The sequence below is a fragment of the Rhipicephalus microplus genome, chromosome 6, assembly GCF_043290135.1.
Source record: "Rhipicephalus microplus isolate Deutch F79 chromosome 6, USDA_Rmic, whole genome shotgun sequence".
Classification (NCBI taxonomy): domain Eukaryota; kingdom Metazoa; phylum Arthropoda; class Arachnida; order Ixodida; family Ixodidae; genus Rhipicephalus; species Rhipicephalus microplus.
The window spans coordinates 130,763,108-130,788,201 of record NC_134705.1 but is presented as its reverse complement, the minus strand read 5'-3'; the positions used below and the strand labels follow the sequence as shown (position 1 = coordinate 130,788,201).

General features: G+C 44.1%; 1 protein-coding gene across 1 annotated transcript in view; it reads right to left on the bottom strand.

Annotated features, from left to right (window-relative positions):
* Positions 1–12,509: 12,509 nt before the first annotated feature.
* The window catches only part of LOC119168461 (uncharacterized), a 49,414-nt gene continuing 36,829 nt past the window's right edge, over positions 12,510–25,094 (bottom strand). Inside the window, exons 3-6 of the mRNA XM_075866589.1 lie at positions 23,005–23,150; positions 20,838–20,967; positions 20,087–20,187; positions 12,510–12,766 (exon numbers count right to left, since the gene is read on the bottom strand). Coding sequence (XP_075722704.1) covers positions 12,618–12,766; positions 20,087–20,187; positions 20,838–20,967; positions 23,005–23,150 — 526 coding nt within the window. The 3' untranslated portion in view covers positions 12,510–12,617. The remainder of the gene's footprint in view (positions 12,767–20,086; positions 20,188–20,837; positions 20,968–23,004; positions 23,151–25,094) is intronic.

Genomic DNA, 25,094 nt, shown 5'->3' with positions numbered 1-25,094 from the left:
ACGGGATATCTTACGCCGTAGGCCGGCATTCGCTATTCTAGTTTTCGTCATTCATCTGAGAAGCCTGGTATCCGCTAAACAAGTGCGAGGAACTTAGTGCCGATTGTCCATGCAGTGGCTGAGGACGAATGAGGAATTATGCCTGAAGTGGGTGTGTGCCACCGTTAATAGGGGAACAAGAACAAGCTTTTGTAATGGCTTGAAGCATTGGACGGCCCACTAGTTATGCTAATCGCATTGTGCGGCGACTGGTCGTTCTTTCGTTGTTTTAAAACGCTTTACAAGTCGTAATAAAGCGATTGCTTTACCGACATCAACCCGGCTTAAGGCAAGTTTGCCAGCATTTCACAAGCACCAGCGTAGCTCAGTAGTTGAATACTGGACTAGCAACCAGAGGGCCCGGGTTTCGACCCCCACGGTGCCTTTAGTCTAGGTTTTTTTTTTTTCTAATTTCACGCGACCGGGTTGCGGACGCAGGCGGTGGCAGCGGTGGACAACTGGTCGTGACCCTAGTTGTAATCTCATAACAGCTTCCGCTGTAAAATAGATAACTATGGAGTAACCGTTAAATTTTTGCGTATACGTTATAGGACACCCACAGTATGCAAAAGTTTAGTGTGGATAAGATCAGCTTCTTCGTGTTCCGTGGTATGTTTTCATCGAAAGTTACTTCTGGCCTTTTCACCAGAGGCTCAATATTGATAGATTCAGAGCCAATTCTTAAGGCCAAACTGCAGTTTACGGGCTTGGTATGAATGCACCCTGTTCTGCTCTTTCTTCAAGCCCCCATCTCATGTGTGCGCATTGAATTATTTCCAAAATTATTCCCCCTTGTGATTTAAGAACTCCTAGAGCATATGTACCGCAGGAAGGGGGAAGACCCGCAATTCGTCACTGGTTCACTTAAAATGAGAACGCAAAGCTGGCAAACACTAATTACGATTTATAGGCACACAAAACTAATTTAAGAAAGAGACTTGACGGAACCATCGGGATAAGCCCAGTGGCACACACCGGGGCCGCACGTTTGGCCATCGGTGCCTCCAAAAATCTGTACGGAATGCTCAGGCAGTGATTTCTTTTTTTTTTTCCTCTATCACCGACAAGCTCGGGCCCGACAGGCTTGCTTCACTTTAAATGCTTGTGTCCTTCGGAAGTGCAATGCCGGTCTCTGTCTCGAAGCGTTAACGGGACGGACGCCCTTCATCACGTTGTATGAGAGACTAGTAATTAAATCACAGTCTCTGGATCGATGGTTGTACGTCCCGTCCTTCCCTTCGTGGACTAATGTTTTGTTTGCCAATGGCTCTTACTCCGTCTATTACTCCTTCGATTACTGTTTTTACTCCGTTATTTTTTTTTTGTCTACCATTAAGATTTCTCGATGTTACTTTTACGCCTTCTTCTGTTTGTAAATGCTATGGGATTCGTTTTAGACGCTTCGCTATGTCCAAAAAAAAAAAGCAGCTAGTTAGTCTCTGCGTGGCTTATGCAGAAATGAATTGGAGAGAAGTCCTGTTTATCAAATATAATTGCCGAACTAAGCGGCGACACATCATTGCCCGAATATGCGTACACAGCTCTTCATACTAATTAGCCTATGACCAAATAAGCTTTTCAAAATATTGCGGCGGGTGCATCGATACTGCTTTGGCATAAATCAGAATTGTGTGTGCGCCCTAATGCAGTGAGTTCGTGAAAGATTATTGTTTATCATTGTTAATTATTGCCAGTTGTGCATGGACACGTGTTTCTCGTTTTTGTTACTATGCAGCGCTTATTTCTGTGATCATGGTAATTGTGTTTCAAGTGCAGACCATTATTTATTGTTAAGTCACCAAACCGGTGCACTAATCTTTGAATGTGCGCTTAGTTAACGCAGTCATAGCAAAGAACGAATAAAACATGTTTTGTAGGCTTTGTTTTATTGCTTCTATGTGCGCCTATGTTAACTAGGCGCTGATTTGTCGACACCAACTAGCCCACAACGTAACTCTTTTCAACTCTAACGAACGTTTCTGCAACGTGTGGACGTTTCGCGCGAACCTGTATGCAGTGGAATTTTTTCTTTAGCACCGACATTTAAAATGTAGTATTTGGTATGTTATGAAAATACCCGTTCATCTCTAGATTTATGGCGATTGAGATTACTGACAATTTGACAATGAAAATTATCATGTAACGGCAGAATTGTTGCCGGAGACACACATACGCATCATCTTCTACTAAATTCAAATATAAATAAAAGTGGGATTGTGTGACTACAAATGAAGTATTAACATTCATTCTATCAACTTTATGTGTCAATTTTGCTGATTCTGTCTAGCATGTGCATTGCATTCTAAAAGAATATATATATATATATATATATATATATATATATATATATATATATATATATATATATATATATATATATATATATATATATATATATATATATATATATATATATATATATATATATATATATATATATATATATATATATATATATATATATATATATATATATATATATATATATATATATATATATATATATATATATATATATATATATATATATATATATATATATATATATACTTTTCTTTCCTTGAGCTATAAGAAAGGAACAAAAAATACGCAATATCGAACAAAAAATACCCGCCCCATGTCTAACAGTTCCTGTCGTCTTACGCGCCGAAACCTATAAATGATTAAGCCTTTGTTCTGATCTTCTGGGGTCTCAAATTTTGACCATTGTTGGTTGTTTACGCCTAAACCTAAGTACACGGGTGTTGTTGCTTACTTCATCGCCACGAAACACAGCCGCTGTTGACGGCGATATTAGTGACATCTGACCTGTTGACAAAGATTGGTCGGAAGTAGTCCACTTTTATCACTCCACCTGGTCTAGTTCATGGAATGTACTACCACCTCTACAGACAATATATGAACACACTTGTTTAATGAACAATTTAGGTGCTACACGTGTTTATGCTCGAATGGATGACGTGGTCCTTTTGCCAGCCCCTTCCATGACGCACATCGTGCTTCTGTCGAGCAGTCTACCTGTATTACGATGAGTCCAGATTCTGCTGAATGCCACTAAATGTCACAATCCCTTCAGGGGAGCTACTGAAGTCCGACCACAACTCCGAAGGGCGTCAAGATCGGCTGCCTTCGGCGCTCTATCCTTGATGTTTGTAGTTTCCCGTTTGTATGCTCCCAGTACCACTACTTTGCGAAAGAATTATCTCCCTCCCGCATACGAGCAAGATAGCTTTCTCAAAAATACCAGGAGGCACCACTTCATTGCTTTCACCTAGTCATCTCTTCTGAAAAAAGGAGGGCAACTGTTCTGAAACGAAACAAGAGTGTATTGTCCTTGCCTGGACGTTTTCAATGCACTCTTTACTTCTATAGGTAGCTTTTCTTTGTTGTCACTGGCCAAGAGGTTTTCAGTTCACTTCTGTCACTGAAAGAACTTACTATGTGGTTTAGACGTTGGGCGGTATACCCTCAGGTGTTCTCATACTCAATTGAGCACAAACCTGGCGACATTCATCTAGATGCTGATAGATTCTCTCCATGCTGTCGGTCAACCTGACACCGTATGTATTGGACCATTATCTACACGTCTAAATTCTTTCGCATTGGTGACGTATGGCCCTATACAGTGTTGTGGTCACTTATTGACCTTTTTATATATGTGCTTAATACCGGCCATGGTAACTCAGCAGATAAAGCGTCCCGCAGGTGAGCACTAAGACTGGGGTTTCATTCCCGGCCTTAGCAGTCGCAGTTCGGGGGGTGGGGGAGCGAAAGAACAAGGATGTACTCATATTTAGATACACATATAAGAACTCAATGCGGTCAGTATTATTTCGCAGACTCTCACTATGGTGTACCCCATACCAATAGCCTGGTTTTTGGCATGTCCAACTCGCTAACTATAATTAGTTTGCGCCCAACGCACGCAAAACCACATGTTCGTTACCCCTGACGTCCCACCACCCCGTCACAAAATATCTGCTTTTCAGCGTTCAGCATTACGAGCTTTCGTATATCTATTGTCAAGCTACTGCAACTAGGACCTCGCGTCAGGTGGTGGGATGTTAGCATGCAATTCAGAGCTCAGGCCGCAGCCTAATATTCGTCCTTCTGTGTGCTATATATTTGGCTATGAAACTATAGGTTACCATTAGACAACCAGCTTCTTTTCCTGACGGCTGCCTAGCTAATACGCTCGTGATGCCTTCGCTCTTGTCGACCACGCCCGTCCAGATCACCTTGGCCGACCAACCAGAAATATGTTTTTGAGCGGTATCATAAAGACGCTGGAATATCATGAAGCAAATAAACCACAGGAACAGATGGTACCAGAACAGGACAATACTCTGAAAAGCAGCACATAACAATGGTGGCACAGTACCAGCATCGTCTTGAGCACTTTTCGCCGGTTTGTACCCTTCCATTTGGTTGCGTTGTTTTCTTGTTGAGCGTGTAACAATTCACCCAAGCCTTATTTCTCAGTATTTTTTTTCTTTTTTTACGGATTGCTCAGAAAAACTTTGGTATATTTGTCCTTTGTGTGTAATGAGCCATGTCGTGGGCCCAACTTACCAGATCGTTACCGATAGGCCTAGAGTTGTACCACCACACTCAATCTCTACCATCATCTTTTTCTCGAGCATGTTAACCACCTCCGAAATGGTGCTTCAACCTGCGAATGCAATGCGATGAGGTTTATTAAAACACCAAAACAACTTTCATCGACTTCACGAAGACAATGAAGAAGAAGGTGAGGTCCTGCGGACGAACTCTGCTTTATTTCGTCAGCATCGAGACTTTGGTATAAAAGTGTAAATGCTTCTTGTTAGTGGTCACGTCATCCGTTTCTTTACGTAACAACATTAAATCAATCTGTCAATGTCGCTCACGCTTGAAGAGGTTGTAACGTCTAGCTTCCGTACTTTGTCTCCTGCAATTTTACAGTTGTGAATAAGTTTCGTAGTTGAACAAATATTTCCAGACGGCAGCTTCTCCCGTGATAAACAGTTGGAGTCCTCACTTCGTTCAGCAGACAAAAACATGAAACATTTAGTGGGTTTTGCATAGCAGAAGCGTTCTTTAAAATTATTACAAGTAGGAAGATGTAATGCATCTAAGAATATTGGCGCCATACGGGACGGCTTTATGCTCTCCCATAGCCTAGGTGCTCTAAAAAGTTAACTTTTTCTGAACACACTGCTATCAAAATCAGACACGAGGCGTGGTCTTTGACGTGGTGCCTATCACGAGCACAGAAACAACACATGCCTTCTAGCACTAATGTTCATTCCTTCGATGATGACGATGTATACTGCAGCCTTTTAAAAAAAACTGGCATGGCTACTGACAAAGCAACACATTTCGTTTAGGCGCATTTCGGTTCTGCGAATAAGCAGCAAAACATGACGTGGCTCATCAACATTTATGGCAGCTACTAGGCACACTTTACGCGCAGTAGTCTGATTCAGCCGGCCGTGGTTCCGTGCTGACCCTCGCCGCTCCGCGTAAGGAGAGAGCGCGAGCATATTGTCTTCGCCGATGACCTTGGCTCACGAGTACTTTCCGTCGCATGAGTTGATATGGCGCTTCTGTATGGGGTACCAGGTATTCGCGTGGCACTCATTGTGAAACTCGCGCGCGAGAGGACATCTTTCCAAAAGCTTTGTGTGCATAGGATTTTGTAGTTTATAAACGCGTTGCCCTGTGCATGTGAGCCCTGCCAGTGCATTTGTTTTGCTGATTCGCGCTTCGCGATTCAGTGCTCGTATACCTCGACGCTGCTTGTGACTCCTTGTACGCGGCAGCGGCCTTGTTGCTGGCTGTGCCTCGAAGTGAGCAAGTGTTGTTTCGTCCCGAATTTCAAGTCGTCGGACTTGTACGAGGCATGTATGTGTCGCTTTTCAAGTCTCCGCGCGAACCACAGCGTGGGGTTAAGGGGTGACGAGCGATTCCGAGAGCTGACAGCCTTGCTGTGGGTGCGCGAAGCATTTCACGGAAGAAGCGTTCTCTGCCACACACAGGCGCGTAGCCCCGTGGGTATACGGCCCTAGCTGCATATCATGCAGAATACAAGGAAAACGGTGCTGTTGCACGCATCAAAGAAACCTACACTCACTTCGGATGCCGTACCTGTCGTTTTACCAGGCTGCACAAAATACCTGACCGTGCAGCACCAAATCATGAAAGCTCTTCGAGAACGGCAGGCACTACTGCCGATTTCTGGGAAGCAAGCGGCGGGCACCAAAAGGTTCAACTGCATCTGAAGTGGCTGACACGACCAATGAAAGTACGCCAAATCTATTGCGCGTGGACACGGTGACTGCACAGCATGGCGATAATGAATCAACAAGCACACATGCAAAATGCAGTGCTTCGACTTCAGCAGCTGTAGGCTTCCTCCGCGTGATGAGGAGGATTTTCCTCAATACGACACTGATAGTGTGGGCTCATGTGCTAGACCTCCTCGGTCCCTCATCGCACCGGAAAAGCGATTTCTTCTTTTAAATTCAGATGCAACCGTTTTGAGATGCCTCATCTCTGGCTATTTAAACCAACAAACATTAAGTCTTGTAGAAAAACCAAACAGAAGTTATTATGCATGCTAGTTATTGTATGCAGCCTTGTTTGTTTTACGTTAACTACATTCACGTAATTATAATTAGCATGCCATACTTGATGTCGCCAAGTCAGACCTTCTCGTTTTTGGATGTCTCTATCACTTCATCGTCGCCGTCTTGCAACATTGCGGGCGCAATTCCGGCCATGGTACGGGCGACACAAGACCACTTATTTGGGCGAAGGCCTTGATATCCTTACGTGCTTCATAAAACGCAAATTATGAAGCACGGGATTCCACGTCTGCAGCGTGAGGGTCAAACTGCACAAAATATACGGCTTTAAGTAGTGCGCTTACTCTCACTGTATAATAAGCACTGCATCAAGTTGAAGTCAGTGCGATTTAAACGATAGCGCCAGGTATGGCCGTCGGCACTGGCCTGACAGTCCCGACATGGGTTTGGCACAGGTTAACGCAGGGTCGATCCCCGAGACCAATTAAGTTCTTCCCGCCATACGATGCTGCTTACACTATCAAAGGCCGAAATAGGGTCATCTGCATGCCGCTAACAGCAACGCTGGTAAGGGTAGCGTGCCTTTTGAAGTTCTTATTCGAACGCGTTTAAGTTTCGTGATACATTGGTTCAATGTTTTCTGACAAAGTTTTTCGTTCATTTTGCTACGTAATCACAACGCCACAGCGATATCAGTGCACGCAAACACACACGCACACACACGCAGGCACATATGCACAATTCAGTCGTTCATTTTGCTACGTAATCACAACGCCACAGCGATATCAGTGCACGCAAACACACACGCACACACACGCAGGCACATATGCACAATTCAGGCACATATGCGCAAACTAACGCGCCCCGCCGCTGTGGTCTAGTGGCTAAGGTACTCGGCTGCTGACCCGCAGGCCGCGGGATTGAATCTCGGCTGCGGCGGCTCCATTTCCGATGGAGGCGGAAATGTTCTAGGCCCGTGTGCTCACATTTGGGTGCACGTTAAAGAAACCCAGGTGGTCGAAATTTCCGGAGCCCTCCACTACGGCGTCTCTCATGATAATATGGTGGTTTTGGTACTTTAAACCCCACATATCAATAAATCAATTAATATCAAGTTAACGCACGCAGACTATTGTTTTTCTAATAGCTAGCATTCCTTCGCCCTCGGGATGCTATCCTTATTGCAAACACCAGAAATTTTCTCTCACAGAGTGGGCTGCTTTTTTTTTGTTCTGAACCAAAGATGACGACGCCGATGCCGCGGACACCAGAATTTCAGCGAAATGAGCTCTTCAATTCTGTCACGTCAAATGCCACTGCTCTCCGGGCCAATGTTTGCTGCTGTCGGAGCGTTTATATCACCAAAACACTGTTAGCGAATAAGGTGCATATACGATTAGAAAATCAGTTTTGTTATAGCAGAGTCATAGTGTATAAATTTATATCATCCATGTACATGTGTATATCGAGTGTAATAAACAAGTGAGTCTCTGTAGCAATAACCTTCTACATGCGGATCGGAGTCGCTCTCCAGTGAGGGTCTTGACCCACTCTGCGTGAGCGCCATCTGTCGCATGAAATGTAAATAGCCCAGGCGCGGTGGTGGGCGCAGTGTCATCACCTGACTTATTATTACACTGTGGGCGTGACCTGCTTGGCACCACTCTAACATCTGCGGTGAGGGAAACGCATTGCAGCGCGTTCGTACGTGCGGCGTTACACTCATGATTCAAAGAGCTGCTTCGCATATAGTATCCATAATGACGCGCGATTTCCTAGAAAGATCCTTTTTGTACTGAAGTAGACTGAAGGTGGTACGCATTCATGCAGAGGTAAATTGCTGCATGTTAAACAGAATGGATTTGCAAGCTTGTTCAGTGCTACTATAGAGGTCTGACAGAAAACATGAGGCCTAGTTAGAAATACAGAACATTAGACCTGGCAAGGAGGAACATCGCTTCTGGTTTACGGCTATGTATGACTTTGTTTCGCAAAAAACACTATCTATGGACCGCTATTGCTCCTCAGCATAAATCACGCTTGTCAATTGGACGAGTTTATCTTATTGTCTCGTCAGCTCACTTCGTGCCACTCTCGGCCAATCGTCGCCTGTCGAAATCGCGAAAAATTTGCCGTAGTCCAAAGTAGCTAAAGCCCGATACATTTCTTTGTTTTGTCATTTTGATCTCATCTGTGTACGAAGGATTTAGCTCATGATAGAGCCCAATCTTTGAATCTACCTTTACATATTATTCTGTCAATGGGTTCCTTAGGTGTTTTTCCAATTCTCAATCATTTCCGTGTGGCTTTGTTGTCAGCTAGGAGGTGGTTAGCGTCGTTTGAGCGGCGTCTTCCCCAGTATGATAGCAATTCCGACTTCAATTTCCGTAGTTTAGCGCGTTTACATATCCTAAATAGCACAGTAGTAAGTCTGCGGGAGAGACACGTGACCTGTGCAGTAACGTCACGTGGGACGTCCTTCGTGAAGCAGAATGTTTCTGACCGTGGCAATGGTGGCAAACAAGTGAGATCTGCCGAGTGGGATGGCGTGGGTAACACGTCCACCCCCCCCCCCCCTCGGCTGTCGACAATGCCTGGTGCTTAAGCAGTGCCAGGAAGAGGATTTCTTTTTCAAGAGCATTTTGACGCATACAGCGTTATGCCGCCATACGTGACGTTTGTGCTCTGGTCTAATCACTGGCCTTAATGTCAAGGTGGCTGGAAGTTTCACTGCTATGCTGTTTAAAATACGAAGACTCGCTTTAATTCTTTAGTTTTCTTATCAACCATACCAGAAAAAATCCGTTCGTCACTTTCTCGTTCTTTTCTCATATATATCCATGCCATTTCTACGAATGTCTCCTCTTCCATCTACCGGAAACACTTCAGCAAAATTGTTGTAAACAACTTTTATTGCTACAGCATACAAGTGAACATAGTGCTTGCTGGTGTGACAAAATTTGAGAGCAACTCTTCCAGACAACCAGTTATCACTTGTTAATAGCACAGAGCATGGTTGGTTCCCCGAATATTCCAAGTATACAATACGAACTACTTGGTCCTATATTTATGAGAAACTCTTTCAAGCTCCACCCTTAGAACGTAAACAGCCCCCATGAAACGTGTACATGATGAATGAGACAATAGTGCTCCTTTTGTCTTGCTCTTATCTCCCGGCCGGTGTTATTTGTGGCTTCTATATCTTTGTCGATTACCAGCCAGCCCAATGAGCCAATTGTAATGCTCGGTCATTTAGTCAAAAATCTTTCGATAAATATCTGAGGAGCTCAAACGATTCCATCGTAATGCGTAAAAGTGGATTACCGTTTGTTTTATACTGCAATATCTAAATTATACTGCAAGTCTTCATAAACTTCATTAGTGCATTGGACAGCTAGAATTGGTGAGCTCTCGCGTAAGTGATTTTTTACACTGAAGTCGGAAGTGACCAATTTGCACCTTCATGTGAGAAGAACCAATAAGAAGCCGTAACGTACGCTGATTGAGGCTACAAAATTATTATGAACTTCATAATTCGAGCGTTCGAACGCATGTGCTTTGTTCAGAATTGTGGTTCCTTTTGTCAGACGCACAATACCATTTCCTGTTACCTCTGTAATTCTTTCATTTACAGTAGCCACGGGGCTCGACATCCTTCAACTCTGTCATCAGGGTCTGAGATTCGCTTCAGTGTCCGAAATTGAAACGCTGTCCTTTTTAATGTATATTATTTATTTATTTATTTATTTATTTATTTATTTATTTATTTATTCAATACTGCCAGCCACCCTTTGGCAGCCAGGGCAGGAGTGGTACAGTGCAGAGTTTAAACACAAAGTTTACACGCGACCAGTAACACGGTCCGCGGTACACAGGGAAGCAATAATACAGTAAGCTTACAGATTGTCACGACACACAAGCGCACGCAATCAGTAACACGGCCCACGATTCGCAAAGCAGCAGTAATTCTCGTTCAAATAGCTACATGAATATACAATAAAACCGTAGATTTGCACCCGTAGATAATTTTTTTACAGAAGTATCGACCAACAGGAAATGCCGCTGAAGCCAATGTTTCGACAAGTCGCTTGTCTTCCCCAGGGTAAAAAACTTTCTTGCTCGTTTTATCGTGCGTTATCGAGGTTGGAAGTGAGGATATAAGGCATGAAAAAACATACTCCTGGGACAGGTGCTTGCTGCACCGACGAGCACAGGTCGTCTGATTCAAGCATTGCTTTCAACAGTATTATCTGCTGAGAAGTTTACATTCCTTCAAACGTGCATCTTTCTCTTGACATCCGTCTCTTTTGAACTTTGTTAATTATTGTGCGGTATTGGAATAATTACAAAAAACATGCACTGCGTAACATGAATTAGGTGTAAACTTGACGTCTCGACCCCCATACTGTAGCTTTTCTAATGCAATAAGGAAAAAAAATCACAATTCAGCACAACGGTCACGCTTACGTACTGCTGAACCATCAAGTTTATAAGAATTATGTCGCCTCTATTGGCATGAATTCTCACTTGTTGAATTTTTCATCAAGGAACAGTTTTATATTACTTTGGAACGTTAAACCCCCCATATCAATGAATCAGTCGGTTTTATATTACTTTCGAAATCAATGCAAAAACATCACTTACGCGAAAGCCCACAGATTACAGCTGTCAGTTACTCCTAGTAAACTTTATGAAGCCTTACGGTATACTTTTTATATTAAAGTTTATGACAGACAGTCCTCAAGTTGTACGCGTTGGGAGGGAATCATTCAAGCTCCTGTCAGATACTCATCAAAATAATCGTTCTCTAAACGACCTAGGATTACTATTGAAATGACATAGTAAAGCTTATGGGTGCTTTGTTTACACAACTGCACAACGTCCAACACACAAGTATTTTTCACGGATGTTAAAGATTTGAGAATCTCAGCATACATGCTAAGTTGAAAAGTCGAGCAATTTGTTGGGATTCAAGTGCAGTATTCTAACATGCACACTGAAAAGCCTCTGAATCATGGGTTACGTAATAAAACTTTGTTTGGCGATAGTTATTTGTACGATGAACTTTGTTGGGCAGGCATTGTAAATATTTTGAGTAACCCAGTTGAGTATGCGGATCTTTTTCATTTCACAGAATTTCGACTAGTAACATGTGTATGCTTTAAAAAACAGCCTTATAAAAGTACTGCTTAAGAAAGTCACATATCAAATAAATTGCTCCAATAAAGAATTGTTTATGCAATCAAGAGGAAATATTTTGGATCATTCTATCATTTTTGCTAACTTTTGCGTAGTTAAGTCTGGCAACTAGTTCACGTTTTTATGAGTTATATATCCATTAGTGAAATACGATATGCTTCGCCCACGAGACGCAAGACGGAGTTCTTTATTGAAGTTCATCAAGCTTTCTCTAGCGAGTGCGATCATATTCTCTTGCTGCTAGTAAATAATATTTTTTTTCCGTTTCACTAAATCATATTTGCACACTGCGCCTGCCGTGTTCTTACACTCGCTGCCCTCTGAAGGTGGTTTATTCGAAAGCTAACTTTCTGAAAACAGCAATCCTTCATTCGAACGAATTCATTTGAACACTCACATTTTGAATCTTTAATTGGAATGATTTTATTGTGAAAGCGTGCGTTTATTTAGCGTACTTGCCTTCGTAAACTCATCTTGTAGATATGATCTGACCCTGGTGGCTTGGTTTTCCCATCCTGTCTACATACTCTCGCTGCATGAAATAATAGGCAATGCCACACTTACACAGTTTTAAATACCTTCTTGATGATTAGGTTGTACAGAGGACACGCCTCCTTGATAGCACTCCTGGCATTTTAATTTTTTTGTACAGATGTACCCGAATATAAAAATGAAGAATGATATATATACGAGAAACTGATGTATGCAAAAGGGCGTGCTCTAGTCATTCCCCTGCCACAGCCTCATCACTGGCTACAAGAGTGTATGGAGTCAAGACATCGCGCCCTCGACAAGTGAAGAATGATCGCTTCATCCATTCAAGCTCGTGACAATTCGTGCCAACGGTGACAGCAGTGATGCGGACCTTCCCGTCTTGGTCGATTTTGGCAGTGACGGAAGTGTCTTGCAAGCGTCGGATCCAGTCTTGTAGTTGGCGCATACGGTGTCAAGTAGGTCGCCTGCATTGGAAGAAGGCACAAACAAGTGAGGTGGTCACGCTATGACGACACGTCCTCCCTTTCACTCGATTTTTCAATTTTTAGGAATGCAATGTGAGAACAAGGTCACCCAGAGACACTATCAGAACACGACTGTTTCATCCGTATCAGATTGTAGTTCACACTAGTGTCGTGGGACAGCTTAATGATGATGATGATCAAAACTTTATTATTCCCAAAAGAGGGGACCGGCCGAGAGGTCGGTTACGTTGCTTAGAGGAGGTCAGCGGGGATCACTTGGGACACCGTGGCCTCCAATGCGCGTGAGATTACCCGGCGTTGCTGTGTCGAGTCAGTGATATGCAGAAGGGACTCCCATGTATCTTTTGTGTGAGAAGCGTCAGCGTACTGTGGGCACATCCATGCCGTGTCCATGATGGTGGCCGATTGTGAGCAGTATTTACAGTGTGGTGTCACGAGTTGCGGGTATACCTTGCTATGGCAGCTTGAAATCAGTTTTTACGGCATTTAATGAAAAGAAGCATGTCGATCAGAGCAAAGTCGGACGTTCACGACATACTCTCTTCTGTGAAAGAGAGCGCGAAGCAATTCAATGAAACGGTCTTCCACTCTAAGCAGCATGCTAAGAGTGGAAGAGACGTGACATCAGTGGTTTTCCTAAAAAGAATCATTCCTAGAAAATGTGGCACTGGGCCTGCGGCCACATCCAGGCACGGGCCTCACTCGGTGAGAACGTGAGGACTTTCGAGAGGGTCCACGCATCAATTCAGCAACAGACACAGCATGGCCAAGAAAACTAATTATTTTAGAATATGGACATATTTTAGAATACGAAAAGGACAGAAAAGAGGAGGAAAACAAGCCTAAAGAAAAAGAGAAAGAAAGATATAGAAAGAGAGGGAAGAAAGAGAAAGATAGAAGGACAGAGAAAAAATAGGCATAAAAAGAAAAACAGAGAGCAATAGAGAGGACCATAGAACAAAAAAAGAGAGCAAACATAGCAATGTATAGTAGGATGGCAAGTAGTCGGAAAAGAAGAGGTGATAGAGCGAAAGCTCAGCTAAGCCCGTACCCGCTGGATGTCCACCAGCTCCTCTATAAACCCAGCCTTGCACAACTTGGTGCAAACTGCGCCTACTTCTTGGCATTTTCGCAAAATAAGAAGTAAAGGCGATTTATACTGCTCAAAGAGTACCGTAGTTTATTCACTGCATTGCAGTAGCATGTTGCCATACGACTACAAGGTCATAAAAAGGCTGCGAGTGATTTCTTAACCGAACAATACGTGATGTTTTAGACTAGTGCGTTGTTAAAAAGCAGGTCATTGACTGAATTCAAAACAAAATAAAGTAACATTCACCTGACAAGACGATATACCATCGAACCCTGGACATGTCCAAGACCTTTTGATGGCTCGTGTGTTCCTTGTAATCGCTTTCAGTTTGTTGTACTAGGGTCCAGACAACAGATATGCAGGTTTTTCATCACGACACGGATCGTTCAATTCGCAGTTTTTTTGTGATCTTCATGAAATATACTGCTATTTTGAGCACATTTATCTTCTCTAAAATTTGTCATAGTCTTATCCTGAGATCGCCCAGATGTTGCGCAGTTTTTTCGGTACTATATACTGGACAACTACATGATCATCTTTTATACGTTTGATAGAGTGAAGTCACTAAAATATCTAACGGTGTCATTTTCTCCTAGTTATCTAGAACAATTTTGACGTATTTCGTCACAGCCTGAATGAAGGTGTCATTGCAGTAGTCATGAATTGAAGAGGTATAGCTTCTTTGGTGTCTGTCGCACATCGGATGATTTTTTTTGGCTCCCCTGACTTTGTCCCATACGATCTTTATGCTTGTGTACTCTTTTTCTATCAACCGGTATGCTGGCACTAAAGTTCGATAATAAAGCCACTCAGAACCTACTTGCTATTCCGGTCTGGCGCATTTACAAGGTACGACAGTTACGATCAAGTTCACTGTCCCACGCTTGAGGCCACAGCCAGCGAACGAGGGGGATTCCTCTGAGCGTCGATTTTGAAGATAAACCAAACACTCGTTGAAGCAGAACGCGAATGTTCAGTGCGAGAAACACACCGAGCGAGGAGGCCCCGAAGAAAGTCACTCTCTGACACAGAAAGTGACCCTGACGACCGAGATTGTACAAAGGAGCGAGATATTCACGAACACGTAAGCCACCAAGCACGTAGTGAAAGCGGACCACCCGCCGCATATCTCGTGCGTGCCTCGGCATAGTGCCGTCGAAAGGACGACGCCTTCTCGGAAAAATCCGATTGTTGATTTCGCATTAGTTTCATTTCCGGCGACTGTATCAAACACTGGAAGTGTAACGTTTCCGATAAGTCACCGATCTTAGTAGTCCGTGTGGCCTGCGCCGTTGAGGTCAGTGAGTGACGAACTGTAATGAACCCCGGAACAGTTTACTGTGATTCAACCTTTACATCAGATATGAAATTGCCTCCCACACAAGCGACGTGATGGCTGGTAAAGTATGCATGTCGTCATCACGACGCGGTCATTTCGCATCTACCGGGACGCGAGGAAACCGGTTGAAAGCAAAAGCGAGCGAAATGAATGACCCCGGCCAACGTCACACCCCTTGGAGATAACGGTCGTTGGTGTCACCCACGGCTACGTCATTTGGGCTCACTGAGAGCGCAGGTTCTACAAGCAGGTGAAACAATAATGAAGACACAGGGGTATGTTATTGGCTTTTCGTTCTCTTCCTGTGCTTTATTTTTCCCTGAATAATTGACTAAATATCTATGAATGCATCTTGGCGTCACACATAAGCCTATGCGTCATGCTTACGTGTCCGGTATGCTGTGAAAGGACGCAGTAACTTTGTCGTGCAGGGACAAGAGCAGTTCTTTTCATCTGATGAACGGGACTTATCCTTCAAATGTTTGGAAGGGTACCGCAAGGATATGTGCAAAAGCACCCTCTTCTCAATGACAACAAACATCGATGTACCGCTGCGTCAAAGCGACATACTATTCACTCGGTAAGCCTATGAGTTTGCCTAACACGGCAAGAGGGCGAAAGCCGTCTTTCTCTGTTCAGTCGGTTTCTCTTCTACATCCCCGACCACCCCCGAATGCTTTATGCCCCTAACTTACCACACTACCTGTGGCATCGGGGGCATTTCAAACTTTCCGCACCTCGCATGGTTATGTGCTGTCTCCTTGATCGGCCCATCTTTCCGCAAGTGACGATGTCATCGGGTGACGTCATGAGATGGCGTCACGATGACTTCATTACAACTCCAAAATTTTCTCGGCCTGTGATGTCGTGTTAATATTACGATGTGGCATCATCCGTCAGACTGGGTCACCTGAGCTCTTGGCAACACGGTGTCAGACCCTGTTGGTCCTTCACAAGCCCTTGCTAAATCTTACGTGACCATGCGGTATAGCGAGGTCTCAGGCAAGTCTCGTAAACGGGAGTGCCAACGTAACCACTTGAAACTTCTGCCCTAATGATTCTACGTTAGTAATTAGCGCAGACTCAATGGTACAGGGACGCTTCTGCCAAAGTATTCTTCAGTGCGTGCATTAAGAAATAATGACATAGGGCAACGAAGGAAATGTTCCGCCTCCTTTTCTCGTGGCAGCGAGTGTTTAGAGTCGCTGCCAAGTAGCCACGCTGCCTCGTTGTCGACGGATGTTTGCAGCTGGAGTGGTGTTCTTGCTTTCAAGACAGCGACACTCGCGGAGCAGTCGGATTTTATGCGAGGATAGGGCATGGGGTCAAGTTAAGTGCAACCCTTTGCACAAGCACTAACACATTGCTCCTGTCGGCTTCATGTCAAGGCGTGTTGAATGTATTCGTCGATTGCAAATGAAGTTGGTTACTTTTTTAGCATTGTCATAAATTTCTTCGTATATGCCATGTATAAAGGGCACTATAACTTTTTTAGTTTATTGGAAAGGAAAAAATCGTAAGCAAATTTGATATAATGAATTCGAGCTCGCAGATAAAGATGGGAAAAATCAGAGCTTTAGGACCCGACTGTAACCTCTGTATATGTTTGGGTAATGGTTGTGGGAGAGTGCTGGCAGGCGCTGAACTTCGTGTTGACAACACCCGAAATCTCCCCACATTTGTGGTTAAGGTTGAGTAAGATTGTGGAATTCAATCTTAGCAGGAGCTGCAAATGTCGAGGCCATTCGCTTAGCTTTGTTGAGTACCATGAATCATAGAAATGGCATAATGGAATAAAACGTAGGTAAATGCACCGATTCAGCCAACGCAACCCCACATGCCTTCCGCAGTCCATCCCACAACTTTCAAACCTTTAAATACTGCATCAATACGCCTAAATGAGCTTAATCCACTGGCAGAATGACCGCTTTTGCTGCACCGTAACGTCACGAAAACCAATTGATTGATTGATTGATTGATTGATTGATTGATTGATTGATTGATTGATTGATTGATTGATTGATTGATTGATTGATTGATTGATTGATTGATTGATTGATTGATTGATATGTGGGGTTTAACGTCCCAAAACCACTATATGATTATGAGAGACGCCGTAGTGGAGGGCTCCGGAAATTTAGACCACCTGGGGTTCTTTAACGTGCACCCATATCTGAGCACACGGGCCTACAACATTTCCGCCTCCATCGGAAATGCAGCCGCCGCAGCCGGGATTCGAACCCGCGCCTTGCGGGTCAGCAGCCGAGTACCTTAGCCACTATACCACCGCGGCGGGGCGTCACGAAAATCAATCTATTTCAATTTCCTGTTCTCTGCTTCACCGGATGGCATAATTTCGTCAGTAAAAACCTTCCGTTTCTCACATCATCGAGATTATTGAGTGGTCAGGGTCGATGACATGAGCCAAGTTCTTATGCAAAACAGGTTTCTAGTAAACCTGGCAAGCCACGAGCGAGCCCAGTTGAGTGCATTGCCTTCAACTGCACACTCGGCTAATGACTAATGAGAATAAAGACTTCAAGAAGCAAAACAAAAGCGCACGTCTTGGGGAGCATGACCTCGTTATCGCACAACAACGTAGCAAGCAAAAACAGCGTCCAGATTGACATTCATCACCGCTTTGCAGCGCCGTGCGTGGGCCTCTTCGTCCCACGCGCAAGGCCAACGACCGAGCGCACGGCTGTGACTGGGCCAAGGCAACTAGTACAACTAAGAGATCATTGCTATTCACTGGAGCTGGCTGCTCGACTTACTATGTAACGGTCTCAGGCCTCGGCTGATCGCTCGACCTGGTGGAACCGTTTAACGAGTTTGTAGGTCGACGTATGCAGTGGACTCTGAACCAATTCGTAGTGTCCCATGCGGCCGCTTTCCTGTCCGTGGCATTGGCACGTGTCCCATGGACAACCTCGCCCGTAGACAGCGTCTCTTCCAGCCGCTCCCGGCAGTGAAAATCTGCTGGGTCCTCAAGGGCAGTAAGCGGGAGCCTTCGTCACGCAGTACAGGTTACAGTGCGGAATCTGTCTCCCAGAGACAGGACACCGTGGCTAAAGCCTAATTAGGTCGCGAGGGGAGGAAGTTCGTACACGTGCCATGCGTTTTTGTGCTCTACTTTTTTCCACAAGGTGAAAGTGGATCCAACGCACAGATTAACTTTCCTATAACCACCCGGCACCAATGTTGATTACAGAACGAGCACTCGTTCGAGCAATCGATGAACTTGGAAAAAAGCGAGGCACTCTACCGAGATTGTTGAACAGCCGTCAAATTTTTGTTATTGGACTATGGCAGAAAGCGCATGACGCCGCATTAAGAAAGGTATCCACTCCGAGTCAACGCAGCGACGGCCTCCAACCGGCAAGTAAATGCCTACAACTCGGCAATGACTTCCTGCTGTGACCAGGTGCTCAAATACACGTAGCCTCAGGGACCGCCGCGAAGAGATCGCTCAGCTCGAAGCGACATGCCTTGGGCACGTGGCGTGGCCGTGAGGGCCAACATTCCTCGTTTCCGGAAGGGGGGACTACGGGAAGGTCGTTGAAAGGAAGTACCAGCTGAAAGGCGGTAATCGCGACACTTGAATTGTTGATACGTCGAGATTCTGTACAAGCGCGCCATCGCGCCTTGAGTCGGAGGTATTTGACCGCGCAATCGAGACGCACATCAGTTTGGAACGAACGAAAATTCGTCACCTGTTGGGGAACAAAGACGGGGAAGCACATGCACCTTCATGCACAAATTTCAACCCTAGCAGGGAAATTGCGAATCTTAATGTCCGTTGCGCTTATTTGATGAGCGTGCACTTCTCAAGCGAACGTTGCCGATGCGAAGTTAAGTGTTTGTTACGCACATGTTTTTAATGTACACCGTTCTGAGATCGACATCAACTTACGAAAGCAAATGACAGCGTCATTCCTGCACGCAACTGCTCACCACGTCTCAGTGGCTTTTAAGAATGATTGCTTCGTAATGAACTGCCTTTTTCGGTCTTGGTGCGATAGGCTACCCAGCTATGCTGAGGATGAATAGCTTCGAGCGGATGATTGTATGAAAAAACAGTAATCGCCAATACGAATGAAGATGCAAGAGGCACAACGTCATTCTAGTAGTTTCGTAATTGCTCACGTTTCGAATTTATGCTAGTGCTAAATTCGAGGTCGCCACATACGCGTAATAATACACAATGACACCAAACTAAATGTAGCTTTCAAACGCGTTCAGGACATTGGCGAAAATGAGAGGAAATGTATTGCTTTAAAACGTTGTTCCAATTTGTTAGTCATTACTATGCTATCTATTATTTTATCACTTTTAACAAACAGATGGAGATTGGCTTACAGGAAAGACAAATTTCTAATGACCGTTTTGCACAAGCAACACCTCAACAAACATCGATCTGTCGAGAAGAAAGAAAGAAAAAAAAAGAAAGTAAGAAAGAGAGAAACGAAGAAACAAAGGAAGAAAAATGAAAGAAAGAAAAAAAAGAAAGAAAGGAAGGAAGGAAGAAAGAGAGAGAGAAAGAAAGAAAGAAAGGAAGGAAGGAAGGAAGGAAGGAAGGAAGGAAGGAAGGAAGGAAGGAAGGAAGGAAGGAAGGAAGAAAGAAAGAAAGAAAGAAAGAAAGAAAGAAAGAAAGAAGAAAATAAAGAGAGAAAGAAAGAAAGAAAGAAAGAAAGAAAGAAAGGAAGAAAGAAAGAAAGAAAGAAAGAAAAAATCTCGCAGTATGCCTGCTAGCTTGCGAGCACTATTCCACTATGTGCGTCGTTTATTAGGCAACCGCGTGACATGAGCGCTCAACATATTTAAAAACGACAATAATAATCACAGTACAGATGTTAAATTTACGTACCCGCATATCCTGTGATGATTTTGTCAACGTACGCCTTGGTTGAACTGTCGCAGGCTCCATTCACAGATTCGGTCATGCAAGTCCTGTACGTGTTGAATGAGCTGCAAAGAAACAAGTCAAAACAGGCCTCAATGAACTGAAGGCAATGTTTCCTTGTAGTACGGACTTCGTTAGTGTGGCTTCGGCAACACATCAACGTTCGACAGCTCAAGAAACGCCCTCACTGAAGTCGATCGAACAAACAAAGCACAACATACTCAGACATACAGGACTATGGGATGAAAATCCTTCCGGGCATTCATTTGCAGCTTACGTTGCGTTTCTGTTTGCTGTTCGGCTTGGATGACGCACCAGCAACAATCCACAATTTCGATGCTGCAAACATTACCTGCACCTGAATGGCGCTTTCTAATAAACCACCGCAGAAGCATGGCGGCCAACTTGTTCCACTGTTAAGTAAGACGGCGTGGTTTCTATTCCCTGTCCCGGAAGCCACGTTTGAATGAAAGAACGTTCTTGTTGACTTTCCAACAAAACCACGCCATATTTCATGAAGCTTCTCTTATGTATACTTGGGTGCGTGTTAAAGTACCCCAGGTTCCCTTAATTTACCCGGAGTTCCTCCTACGCCTTGCTGTATGTCTTTATTGTGGTTTCACATCTAAAACAACCACATTAGTTCCTTCATCTGATTCTACCTTACTGCTATCCACGAAGGAGTCAGATTGACAGAGACAAACAGGAACACTACCAGCAGGACAGCGCCAGGCGGCTCTTCTGTGGCGCGTCGACGCTCTGGTCCAGGACGAGCGTGAGGTCTCTCATGCACTGGTGAAGGCGTGCGCCGTTGGTGTTGAGGCATGGTGCGTGCTTCAGGTATTCTGCGAGAAGCATTGAGACGTCGCTCACTGCACTCCTGTGTTTCGCAAGAATCGCAAATGCTATAGAAACAGACACTCGCGGAAACACTGCTCGTAAAGCATTCACTGGAAAATCGGCGATTTGTGCTACACGGTGAGTTTAGCGTAACAGCCTAATTAGCAATGATGTTTCTTTATAGAGGAAGCGTCTTCCAACAATAGTATCTCTAGCACCGTCATTTGGCGAACTTTTGTCTTGAGAGAAATGCTTGCGCAAGTCTTGACGTACACATACAGGACCAGGCGCGTTCTATCAATATTGTGTGCAATAGAGTTATGATGAAACCGCCTATACTACAGCGACTGTGACTATGCTTTCAAAAATAATGCATGTATTTTCTGCAGCATGCACGTTGACATTGAACATCATATAAAAATCAATATGAATGACAATATCGCTATCGGTTTGCAAAGTTAGCGCTAAACTTAAGCTTACCGATTTTATTGCGCAGTTGCGGTCATTGCCATTTGTATGTGCATCAGGTGTTTTCTCAATACTGAGAGACAATAATTCCATTTATATCAAAAGCGCAAAGCTGGTGTATAAATACTCTGTGAGGTTATTTACGCACGACTCTCGTTATTGAGTGAGTTTAGTCTGTTTCCACGCTTTCATGTTCCTATTTCATACACGAATTTGCCCGCCAGCCTTACAAAATCGGACAGCTGACGCTCACAGATGTAATGGTGTACTATGAAAGATAACGTGCCATTTCGTACGTGCCTAATGGAACCTGGTGACGCCAAGTTATTCTTATGCGTGCTAGTTTTTGGTTTCTTTGTTTTTTGTAACGACACGCACCAAGTAGGTTCCCGTTGGGTGCGCTCAACCAATTGCTGCACGCAACTAAAACAAAATTTCATATTTGGAATGACACGCTCGACCAGGAAGGTCGAAAGTACGTTGTTTGTAATTGTCTTTCATTTCACGGACAATGCTGACGTTGAAAACACTACCCTCGCTAGGGTGAGTATAGAGCAAAAGGTTAAAATTGGTGGGTGAACTTATTAATTACGTTTTGATTGTAGCAAAGCTCGTTCGTCATCGCCTAATAACATTGTTTCCCAGGCGTTATCTTTCGCGCGGTTTTTTGTTTCCGGGATCTCAAGAAAGAGCAGAATGACAAATATGGATTACGTCATCACCCTTTATGCGCCTAAATAGCAGCATCAGTAATTGTGTTTTGAATGACGGAAACTGACGCACTACGCCTTCAGTATTAAAGTGACGTGCGTATTTTCAATCGTCTTAAGCGCAGTCCATCTTTTTTTCCCGCCGTAGAATCAGTGTCAGTTCCGAGCTTCGAAACGAAGGTGTTTTGTGCTGAAGCCTGAGAACACTCCAATTTTTACATATTTCGCAGTGTTTCATCTATGTTTACATCTTCTAAAACTTCAGTTGGGGCACTATATGCATGCACATCGTAGTTAGGTTACTTACTATACTTCGCTGGCCCTTTTCAGCGACTCTAGAAAAACAAACCACGTGATTCGTGAAGGAAAAACTTCATTCATTGTTTTTAGGTGCTCATTGTCACTTTTTATCTACATCTTACACGCAAAACACAGAGATATGGTTTTTTTTTTTCAAATTTGAGTCAAGTTAAAAACCAGTCATGCTTCTAAAAAAGGAAAGGAAGATATTCAAGACGATTGCCAACATAACTCAGTAAATTTGGCTCGTCCTATAAATAAAGATCTTGTCTTTATATTAGAATTCCAATCCTGTAAAACGCTCCTTCTACGCTCAAAGCGTCGCTTGCTGGAGAATACTCGGATGAATGCCCTAAAATATCATGCACTTCTTTAGTTGCAGTCAACGCTTGAACAGCAGGCCACGGTGTCTGTTCCGTCCGCCATTTCAGCTGTACCACCCTCGCAAAAGGGCTACGAGTTCAATGCGGTATCGTCCACTACGTCCTCAAGCAAACTGTCACCTATGGCGCGCCGCTTACCACAACGCACTCTCTGTCACACTCTGTGCGCCCTGAGACCCACCCTGTCCGCTGGGGCTGCTGGTGTTGCACTTGGCGTTGACCTCGTTTCGAATGCCGTCCAGCAGGAGCATGACCATGCCTCGAGGAAACCGGGCGAGGCACTTGGTCGAGTACGAGCGTGCACACTTCTCCGACGCTTTCTCTTTCCTGCATCGAGAAACGAACGCTTACTGGCCGCGCTCCCAAAATTGGTCTTTGAATAATCTCATGTGGCATATGGCATCGACGTCGCCTTATTTTTTAAGTTTTTTTGTAATACTATCAACCCTTATAGAGGGTCGTAACAGACAGGACATACATAAAGAATATACCATGTTCATAAAGTTTCTTAATACCTTGACAACTCACAATGAAAACTGGTATTCTCTTAATTAACAACTCAACATTCAAATAACAATTCAAAAACAATTCGGAATTCACAGTCACTTTTCAAAATATTTTATATGAACATGAAGTCGCTTACGTCACTTGGCACTGAAAAAAAATTAATTTAGCAATCACGTAAATGCGCTACTACAGCAAATTTGAAGTCAGTGACATCTTTTAAAACAACAATTTTGTTCGGCAATTGCTTCCACATTTCTATGACATCTGAAACAAAAAAAAAGAATATCGAAATGTGTCAGTATTTGTACTGTATGGTTTTATGACGCAATCGTGGTTAGTTCAGGGATTTTTTTTTTTTTTTGACTGGAGTATGTAAATATTTGAGCTTATCTATCTTCAGTTGATCGTGCATTATTCGGAACAATACTTTCAGCCTATATTTATTTCTACGAAGCTCAAGAGGATCTAGGTTGCATCTCCGTATCATCCGTGTGACTGATTTCATCATTCGGTACGTTGAACAAATAAAGCGCGCCGCTAGTCTGTATTCTTTCTAGCTGCTTCTATAAGAGTAACTTGATGGGGACTCCAAACACTTCTTCGTGCATACAGCGCGACTGAGCCTATCTGCCAATGCTCTAAGAGGACTAAAAAAAGATTGAACTTCAGAAATAGGTTCTTCCGAGGTCAAAACGGTATACTATCGATAGCAAGATGCTTTCGGTGGACATTGGGATGCAGAAAGAAGCGAGGAAAATTGAGCGTCGCATCATTGTTGGCTTGCAATATCTCTCCCACCACTCATTGCATACGGCGATGAACATCCTCTTGCACACATTGCGAACGTTTCTGTCTCAGACGGAAAAAAAAGATACTTAACTTCTCTTTCTATTCGTTCTTACCCCTAAAAGAGAGAGAGTCCCGTACGGAAATCAGCGAACCGGAATATCAGCAACGAGCATTGCAAGCGGCACCTTCCTGAAAAAGGGCTCCTTGCGCAAACAGCTCGAAGCAGCCGATATAAAACTCCGGAAGAGTCAACACGGCGTTTCACAAGAATACCAGTCTTGGGGGCTTCTTTATTTAGGTCGCGTAGATTTTCCAGATATTGTAAGCCTTATGCCTTTGCCCGCGAAATGCAAGATTCCATACGCTGTAGGACCGCGTGAGTACGCCTTTCGTTGGCGAAGTTTCTGTAGCGGCGCACCCAGACTTCGCTATCTCGAAGCCCGCGAGGCAGCTGCTGCACTATTATAGAAACTTCTGCCAGCGCAGGGGAAGAGACCATCGAACACGTCCTGTGCAGCTGCGCTTGCTACGACACACAGCGATGCCAGCTCCGGATGGTTCTGAATCGACTTGACCCCGGACCATTTTGTGTGCAGAAGATACTAGGACCTTGGGCATCTGCCTCAGTTGCGCAGAAAGCAACTAAAGCACTGCTACTTTACCTTAAGTCCACAAACCTGAGCGACCGCCTGTAAACTGTGTGTGCTCCCCGAGTGTGCTCGTGATTGTGTGTACCTTCTCATCTTTCTGCAACCTCTTTTCTCCCCTTTATCCCTTCCCCAGTGCAGGGTAGCAAACCGGATGTGCGTCTGGTTAACCTCCCTGCCTTTCCTTGCATCTTTGTCTCTCTCTCTCTCTCTCTCTGCCAGCGCAGTGGTTTCACTAAACACTTCCTACTACTTCACGCAATGGTGTTCCGTCGTCCCAACAGTTCTCACATGCGACTCAGACATCTACAGTACGGAGAGCCGATAC